At 50.9% G+C, this 9,543-nt stretch overlaps 1 protein-coding gene and 1 pseudogene across 2 annotated transcripts; both read left to right on the top strand.

Annotated features, from left to right (window-relative positions):
- The first annotated feature begins 3,633 nt into the window (after window positions 1-3,633).
- Window positions 3,634-4,014, top strand: LOC311599480 (large ribosomal subunit protein eL31-like; annotated as a pseudogene). Its single transcript has one exon. The product of its transcript is annotated as a large ribosomal subunit protein eL31-like (transcript).
- A 3,548-nt stretch (window positions 4,015-7,562) lies between these two features.
- RNF186 (ring finger protein 186) lies at window positions 7,563-8,821 on the top strand. The gene has a single exon (XM_084784478.1). It carries the CDS (start codon window positions 7,608-7,610, stop codon window positions 8,448-8,450), a length of 843 nt encoding a protein of 280 aa, XP_084640604.1. The 5' UTR covers window positions 7,563-7,607; the 3' UTR covers window positions 8,451-8,821.
- Window positions 8,822-9,543: the final 722 nt, after the last annotated feature.

The raw sequence follows: 9,543 nt of genomic DNA on the forward strand, positions 1-9,543 counted from the left end.
TATCCAGTTCCAAGTAGCCAGCCCTAAACACATGTACACAAGAGCAGCACTAAATAGACCTGGTAGGTTATATGTGTTTGTGTGGAAAACATTAATAATTATAGGAGTTGGGGGGGGCGACACAGGAGGAGTTGGGGGGGGGGAGAGGCAGAAGTAGAAAGTAGGCATATGTCCTAGTTTGCTTTCTGTTGCTGTAATAAAACACTGACCAAAAGCAACTTAGGGAGGAAAGGTTTTTATTTCAGCTTAGAGGCCGCACTCCATAATTAGAGGAAGCCAGGAACTGAAGCAAAGACTCGTGGTGGAATGTTATTTACTGCATTATTCCTTCTGCCTTACTCAGCTACTTCTCTTACATAACCAGGCCCACCTGCCTAGGGACGCCAACACCCACGGTGGACAGCCTGAAGGAGGCAATCGTCAGTTGAGGTTCCCTCTTCCCACGTGACCCCACTTTGTGTCAGGTTGGCAGAAGTCCGTCGCTTCAGTTTCCGTGTGAAATGTTGATTGAAGAATGACCCCTGAGATTCTCCTTTGACCCCCCCCATATGCACGCACACCCATGGATATGTGTAGTCACACAAGCATGCATGTATACTAGTCTATAGATGAAGAACCTGGGGACAGGGAGGAGGACTAGCCACAGCCACCTGGAAGAGCCCCGGCAAGGAGGCAGTGGCGCAGCCTTTGACGTTTTGGCTCAGTCATAGGACTCTGGACCGTGTCCCAGGTGCCAATTCCATCTGTGAGCTGTGTAATCTGACTTAATCTGCCTGTGACCCAGTTTTCTCACGTGCTGAGCAGAAATAATATTTACTTCTTAGGTGTGTTATGGATGACTACACCAAAAATGGTACTCACCTAATGTTAGCTCTCAGGAGCCATGTGGTAAAAATATACCACACTCCCTCAGGAATTCTGTCAAATGAACCAAAAAGTGTCCCCAGGCTTTGTGAGTTACCACAGCTTGAGTTGAATTTTTTTCCAACTCTTAGAACCAGAAGATTTGGAACAAAAACACCATTTCCATCTCCACTAAGAAGATGAAAACCAGGTCGTGGTGGTGCCCACCTTTAATCCTAGCAACTCAGGAGGCAGAGGCAGAGGCAGGCGGATCGCTGTGAGTTTGAGGCCAGCCTGCTCTACGAATGAGTTTCAGGACAGCCAGGGCTGTTACACAGAGAAACCCTGCCTCAAAGGAAAAAAAAAAAAAGAAAGAAAGAAAGTAAATTAAAACTCAGAGAGGTTAAACTGTGTGGTTCTCCTCTTCCCTGGAGGGGTGGGGGGGATGCTGGCTACCAGCTCACTGAGGCAAAAGGAGCAGAAGACGGAGCACAGGGCTCGGAAGGCTGTAAGCAAAAAGGAGATCAAACATCCCAGGAACTCATTCAACTTGACTCAAGGAGACCAAAGGCTATATATAGCCCTTGGGGAGTGGGTGGGTGGGTGTGGGTTTCCAGGGTAGGTGTACATAGACGGTTGAAATCAGCCACTTTTAGGATGCTTGTTTGGCACTTGGCTGCACGCTCCTATCATATGAGCAGGAACAAAGCACCTAATTATCCTATAGACGCAGGGAGGGGAGAGCTAGCAGGGAGCCGTGTCAAGGGCCATATACCAAATGTGGTTAGGGGCATCCAGGTCTAAAAGACACTATCCCGATGGATCCAAGCAGAGAGCCGGAGGTGCTGCTGGGGAGAGAGAGTCCGCACCCAACACTGAGCTCAGAATGGCTATCTAGACCTGAAAGACTGCAACCTTCAGTAAGGTCCTTCCAACAAAGCTGGTCACCCAAAGACGCACAGCTTGAGGTTGAACACGGGGTCTATTTGACCTGCCAATCTACTCAGCTGTTTCACCCTTCCACTCAAAGCCCATGTGCTCAAGACCCTCGTTATTTTCCAGTCAAATGTCCCACGAAGGTGGGGCCTGACATTTGGAGAGAAAAGGAGGAGGTGGTCAGGCAGCCTCCTGAGCTCAGGCCAAGCACCCTGGAGAATAAATGGTTCAATGGATGACAAACCGTGCTTGGGAGGCTTGCTTTCCCATGGTCCAGTGAACCACGTCCCCATCTCTGCTCCCTGGAATGTGTGTAGGATCAGGCCGTGAAATGTTCTCATTGAGATAGGCACAGGCACACTGCAACCTTCCGTGACCAGGACTGCGTGAGTGGAAGGAGGTAGGCACCCTCCCAGGGGGTTAGTCTTGAGGATGCCAAGTAGTGGCATCCTCCCTGCCACCTCTGTCTTCTGGCCTATATTGCCAACTTTCCCTCTACTATTCCTCCTCTTCCTCTTCCTCTTCCTCTTCCTCCTCTTCCTCCTCCTCCTCCTTCTTCTTTCTTCTTTCTTCTTTCTGTAATCAGAAAACACTGGAATTGTTCACAAGAAATGGCTACAGACAAACTATAAATACAAAAGTCAAATGCCAGTCACTAAGACTGGGTAGATCAGAAACTGGAGTAGGTAGTACCAGCTGAGGGAGTGGGTAGTGTCTAACAAAAGTGACATTTTGCTGCTGTCATGGCTCAGCTTCCTTGTGGCCAGAGCAAAACTGGGAAGCGGGCAACAGTTGAGTTCAGACTATCTGAGTAGTGCAGACAGAAAGAACCTGCCACTGGGAAAGCCAAGTGTCTGTTCAACTCCCCCCCCCTCCCCAGAGCAGTTTCCCATGTTGTGTGCAGAGGTCACTGTGGACTGTCCCATCCAGTGGCCCTGGCCTCAGGATATAGTAACAGGTTTCATAACCACTGAAGAGTGGCCCCCAGAAAACAGCTCCACCAGAGCCCTCAGAGAGCACAGTCAACATGAAGCTTTCTAATGGGCAAGCCTGATCCAGTGGCGTTTCCCAAACCATGTCTCAGACCCAGAGTCAGACACACTCAGTGTGCACATGCTTTGTAAGCTTGGCCTCATGGGAGCTACCCATGGTCTCAGCACGGGAGGGCAGAAAGATCCAGGTGTGAGGCCAGCCTGGGCCAGACTGTCTATAAAAAGAAAAGGGGGAAAGCAGGAGGAGGAGGCGAGGGGAGGGAGAAAGAGAAGGAGAAGGGAGGGGAGAGGAGAGGAGCAGGGGCGGGTAGAGAGGGAAGAGGAGGGGAAGGGAGAGAAGAAGAAGGGAGGGGTAGGGAGGGGAGGGGAGGAGAGAAGAGGGGAAGGGAAAGTGGTAGAGAGAAGAAAGGGAGGGGGAGAGACAAGAAAACAAGGGCCCAGAGGAGGAGAAAAGGAGAGAGAATGTTGTGTAAAAATGGGTTTCTGGGGGGGGGGGGGGCTGGAGAAATGGTTTAGTGGTTAAGAGCACTGGCTGCTCTTAGAAGCTTGATTCCCAGCACCCACATGGCAGCTCACAATCATCTGTAACTCCACTTCCGGGGGACCCCATGCCTTCTGAACTCCGCAGGCGCAGAGGTGCGTGCAGACAAAGCACTCATATACAAAGCATAAAGGAAATAAGTCTTTAAAAAGATAAGGTTTCTGAGACTGGGAAGGTAGCTCAATGATGGAGCAAGTCCCTGGGTTCGATTCCCAGCACTGCCCAAAACAGCGTTGGCAGGGGCAGCGGGGGGGGGGGGGGTGGAGTGAATGCCACAAGTACTCCTTTAATTCTGTTAATCCTGCTTTCCAATGTGGGCCCAGCAGAATGACTCCCTCAAACAAAGGTGGTAAAAAGAAGGGCCGTTCCGCCATCAACAAGGCGGTGACCCAAGAATACAGCATCAACACTGACAAGCGCATCGATGGAGTGGGCTTCAAGAAGCATGCTCCTCAGGTACTCAAAGAAATTTGGAAATTTGCCATGAAGGAGCTGGGGGTTCCAGGTGTGCGCATAGATACCAGGTTCAATAAAGCTGTGTGGGCCAAAGGAATAAGGAGTGTTCCATGTCGCACCTGAAAATGTTTGTCCAGAAAACGTAACGAAGATGAGAATTCATCAAACAAGCTCTACACATTGGTAACTTATACGCCTGTCACCACATTCAAGAACCTACAGACGGTCGATGTGAAAGAGAACTAGCCTACTGATGTCAAACAAAGTTGCAGAATAGCAAAAGAAAAGAAAAGAAAAGAAAAAAAGAAAAAGAAAATCTGTTAATCCTGATTTTACTATTAGTGGTAGAAGTCAGGATTAAGAGGATCAAGTTTATTTGTTTAGTGTTTAGCTTTTACTGTCGATAAGTTCTAAAAGCACAGGGCGCATGGCCAGTTCCTGAAGATAAGAAAGGTGTGTGTGTGTGTGTGTGTGTGTGTGTGTGTGTGTGTGTGTGTGTGTGTGTGTGTAGGGCATGGCTTTCTGCATCCTCCAGGGTAAGCTGACCCCAAGAGGGACAGGCATAGGCTGGCAGGCCTAATTTAGTCATTGCTACATCAAATCCTTTCCCATGGGACCTGAAGCTTAGGTGGAAGTGTCTTGGCCATGTGACATCAGCAGTGTGACTTCCAGGATTTGCACTGGCTTTGAGGAAGAACATTCTACGCTCACTCAAGTCTGTATCATACCCAGGCTGTGGGAAACCTCAAGACGGAAGAGTTTACAGCTCCAAGCCAAGCCAAGCCAAAAAAAAAAAAAAAAAGCAAGCTTTACTGAAAATTAATGTTTGCATCTGTACAGAATTTTTTTTTAAGTTTGACTTGGAGAGCTAGAAGGATCCCAACACCGTGGCAAGCGCCCACCACAGGGTAGAATGAAAATTCCAAATTCGTGGGAAGTGTTCGGTCTTCAGACCCATCTGTGCTTCCTCTGGGATGGATGGCTTGAGGCCACGCCCAAACCCTGCTGAAGTCACTTCTCTTTCAGCAGTCCTAGCTGATAGCTCAGGTCTTCCCAACTCCCTGGGAGAGACTTGAATTACACCCAGATAAGTCACCAGAGCGAATCAGTTCCTGAGCCTCCTCAGGCCAGGTGCTAACGAGGATGAGGGCCTTCCATAATTTTCTAAAGTGTTATTGCCCCTTTGTGTCAACTGAAGCTTTGATGAGGTGGAAAGTCTTGCCAAACCTCACGCGGCAAATCCACAGGAGCCAGATATCCAACTAGGGAAGTGGTGCAGACGATCCCGAAGTCAAGCAGCCTTCGTGAAACAAAATTGTGGGGCTAAGTGTGGAACCCCACCACAACACTGGAAGGGTGGGGCAACAAGATTGCATTCAAGGCTAGCCTGGGCTACGTGAGGAGGACCTGTATCAAGAACAAAAATAAAAAGGAGAAGAAGAGAGAGAGAGAGAGTAAGACAGAGACAGACAGAGAGGGGAGGGTGAAAAGGGGAGAGGAGAGGGGAGGGGAGGGGAGGGGAGGGGAGGGGAGGGGAGGGGAGGGGAGGGGAGGGGAGGCACACGAAGTTTTTTGTAAGCCAGGATAGTGTGATGAAGATAACGTGAAGAAACCCACTGCTAACAGAGGTCATATCTCTGGAGCAGTAGTAAAAGGAATGGTCGCCTTTTGCTTTGTTTTATTTTGTTTCTTTATTAGACACAGGGTCTCACTCAGTATCCCACACTGACCTGGAACTCACTGTCTAACCCAGGACACCCTTAGTATGTTATCCTCCTGCCTCAGTACTCTGAGTGCTGAGATTGAAGGCATGACCCACCAGTGCCGGCTCAAATTCTCTACCGTATCTTTCTCTCATCTTTCAGCTACTATAACCAATTGATTTTATCTTTTGCATTGATGAGACCCAACTGGGTCACACTGGGGAAGCACTCTGCCTCTAACCCACATTTTCAGTCCACTGGCAGTTACCCAATGACATGGAAAGGCTGCTCTTCGGACAGGAACCCCAAGCATCTTACCCTGGTCATGTTTAAGAATGTCTCATCCTTTGTGTCCACACCCTCTTGTGTGTTCCATGCTCTCCTGTGCTCACCTGAAGGTCGGAGGACAACTTTTGGGAGTTGGTTCTCTCCTTCCACATAGTTGAGGCAGGACCCTTCTTGTCACTTTCACTGCTGAAGCATGGGGCTGGAGTCTAGCTGGACCCTGGGCTTCTGGATGATTCTCCTGTCCCTGTCCCCATCCCAAGATGGGGTGCTGGGATGACAGATGCACAGACCAGTGAGTCCACATTTTACATGGGTTCCAAGGATCAAACTTAATTCATCAGGCTTGCATGACATGTCTGTCTGTCTGTCTGTTTGTTTGTTTGTAGAGACAAGGATTCTCTGTGTAGCCTTGACTGTCCTGGACTTGCTCTGTAGATCAGGCTGGTCTTGAACTCACAACGATCTGCCTGCCTCTGCCTCCAGAGTGCTGGGATTAGAGGCATGCACCACCACGCCCGGCTTGTGGTGGTCTTTTTTGAAAGCAAAGCCATCCATCCCAGCTCCCAGCATTCCAGGCATGGTAAGGCGGACAGAATTTCATAGCTGCCACACTGCGTCCTATCTGCCATCCCACGTGAGTCCTACCAGCTCAAGCCAGCTGCCTGGAGGCCAGTCGAATCTGCACTGATTGACATGGCTGAGTTCCTCGAGACTGAGAACCAGACCTTGGACATGGCTGGGTCCTGCCCCTGTGCTAGGCCCCTTGGCAGGCAGCCAGCCAGCCAACACCCTGCCTCTGTACCCAGACTTTCCTGATAGAGTTAGGATTCCAGGAGACCACAGATGAGGACCCAGGCCAAAGAGTCTGCTATGAGAAGGCCCAAATAAACCGCCAGTGGTGATCATTCTTAAGGTATCTGTTCATGTGGTCCACTGATGAGATGCCTGGGGACCAAATCCCCAGGCTAATCTGGCTGCCAGGATGACAAGAAACTGAATGGGCCAATGGGCACTTTGATAGTTTTGTTTTTCTGTTCAGACTTTCCTGTTCGCTTCTGCTCTGAACACTTTCCCCACCACACGGCCCTTTTTCATAATGCCAGCCATTTGTCAGGGTTTCAAGGCAGAAACACTCTTTTTCCCCATGTATTCTGAAATCCAGAAGGTCTGGTCAGAAACCCACCCCTGAAGGCCTTTCTCAAAGCAGTGTTCCCCAGTCATCCTCATCAGGGTCGCACGAATGTTTGTGAACTTTACAGCTAATTAGACCCCATCCACGCTCAACACATATACCTCTGTGTGCCCTGAAGCCTGAGATTTTTGCATTTTTAAAGGCTGGTGAGATGGCTCAACAAGTAAAGAAAGCTGTCAGCAACCTTGATGGCCTGAGTCCTATCCCCTAAGACCCACATAGTAGAAGGAAAGAACTGACTCTCACAAGTCCTTCAACCTCCACATGTGTACCACGGCATGTACACATGTATCACTTGAGTACACTGACACACACAGAGAGAACAAGGTTGTAGGGTAGGGAGTCCCTCCATCTACCCAGACCAAAGGACTTGATGGAGGTGGGGGGTGGGGGGCGTGGGGGGTATCGCATGTGCTTAGGAGGGACCTCTGTCATAACAGCGTCTTACTCGGTTATCGGGTAGACACTCACCAGACATGGCCCCAACAGGAAAGTCCTGATTCATGAGACTCCACCCACCTTGGCCCTTCCATCAGGTAATTCAAAGTCTCCAGGTCTCTAAGTTACTGATTAACCCTGAGTTTCGAGTCGAGGAATAATAATAACTGAAGGGACTACGCAAGCTGAGAAACAAGCCGGGCAAGCAGGAGAGGAAGATGCCAGACGTCCGCTGTGAGCAGGTACCCGGCGAGGGCAGGAAGGAGGCTGAAAGTGTTGCCACAGGACCAGAACCCATGCAAGTCCTGGCAGCACCGGCGGATGCTCCCTGTGGATGCTCTTGCGCGGGACAGCCTCAGCCCACCAACTCCGTACCCAGAATGTCCTTCACTGAGCCCCCACAGCCTATCTCAGCGGGTGCCGCCACCACCACAACCAGCATCGTTGCCTTGAGGCCCATTGGACGTCTCAGTATCTCTACCGAGGGTGACCTGGAGTGCTTGGTGTGCCGAGAGCCCTACAACTGTGCCCGGTCCCCCAAGCTGCTGAGCTGTCAGCACACCTTCTGTGCCGTATGCCTAAAGCTTCTGCTCTATGTGCGGGAGGACACCTGGTCCATCCCCTGCCCACTGTGCCGAAAGGTCACTGCGGTCCCTGGAGGCCTCATCTGCAGCCTGCGAGACCAGGAGGTGATGGTGGGGCGGCTGGCCTTGCCATTCCCAGAGGTGCGCCTATGTCCCCAGGGGCTGGCTGGTTCTGCCACTTCAGCAGCTCGGCCAGCCAGCTGTTCAGAGGAAGAGCAGGACATTGTGAGTGTCAACCGTGTGGCTGCCCGGCGCCTGGCTGTTCACCTGCTCTTGTTGGCTCTTCTTATTGTCCTCATCCTGCCTTTCATCTACCCAGGTGTCATCCGGTGGGTGCTGGCCTTTGTCATCGCCCTGGCGCTGCTCATGTCCACCCTATTCTGCTGTTACCCCCAGAGCCAGGGCAGCAACTGGCCTTGCCCCAGGACTCTGTTCTGCAGAGAGCAAAAGCAAAGCCAAATCACTTCTATCGCCTGAGAGCGCCCTGGATCTCTTCAGGTCCCTACGCTGCCACGGCTCCCCACTTCCCCCCCCTCACAACCCACAAGAATAAGGGGCTAGAAACCCCCTTTCAAAGACCACATGGGGACTGGACTTGCATGCCAAAGCCAGACTGGCCATGTTGGATCAAGGACTCAGTGCTGGAACAATGAGTTTGTGCCTGCCTGCCTGCCCACCCTTGTGTGGCATAGCTAAACTTTTGGGGGGAAAGGAAGACTTACCCCCTGAATGAGTGGCTTTAAGGGTGGTGGCATCCCTACCCCTCTTCCAGAACTCCTGGCTTTTGTACATAATAGGACACTGACCTTACTACAAAGCAAATAGAACCAGGGTTCTTTTGTAATCCATGTAGCCGGCTTCGTTTTCTTGTCTGGGTTTTGGTATTTTGTGTGCCGGGAAGTGTGTGGCCATTTCTAGCCACTGTGCATTTCCCCTCCCGAGATACCAGAGCCCATGGGAGCACTGCTTGACTTTCTCTAGAGCTGCTTGCCACAATTAGCCCAAACCCTCCATGCCAAAAGTCTCGTCAGGGTTTCCCACAGAGTCCGCCCCAGGGTGGGAGTTGTACTTGTAAAAGTGGGGAGGGTGTGCCCTGGGTTCAGCAGACAGTGATGGGTAGGTGTGGAGAGGGCAGGTCCCCAAACTCCACACTGAAGGCACTAATTTTGTACCATGAGGCCTTGGCTCAGAGAATCTCAACATTATAAGGACAAACAGGGACAGGAACACACACACACACACACACACACACACACACACACAGTGGATCCAGCTTTCCGTCAGGCCCACATGACAGAACGAAAGCTTTGCAGATGGTGCCGCCGCCCTTCTTATCACATCTGCAGTCCTATTTGCTCCTTTGCCATAAAGATAAAACATCTCATAAATGCAACGGTCCTCAGCAATGGCACCCCCACCTCAGCCTCAGAGTGATGGTAACTAGAAAGGTCCCCAGGTTGTCAAGGCCATTTGGGCTTCCCCACACAGAGAGGCATCTGCCCTCAGACATGAGCTCCGGTGGGTTCCAAGTTCAAGACTCAGCCAAGGTGGAGGTGGGAGGGCAAGGAGC

This window comes from Acomys minous (assembly GCF_964271855.1).
Source record: "Acomys minous genome assembly, chromosome: 6".
NCBI classification, from domain to species: Eukaryota; Metazoa; Chordata; class Mammalia; order Rodentia; family Muridae; genus Acomys; species Acomys minous.

What these genes read in the sequence shown, in the direction of transcription:
- RNF186 (XM_084784478.1), top strand. Translation starts at nt 7,608, where the DNA reads ATGCCAGACGTCCGCTGTGAGCAGGTACCCGGCGAGGGCAGGAAGGAG.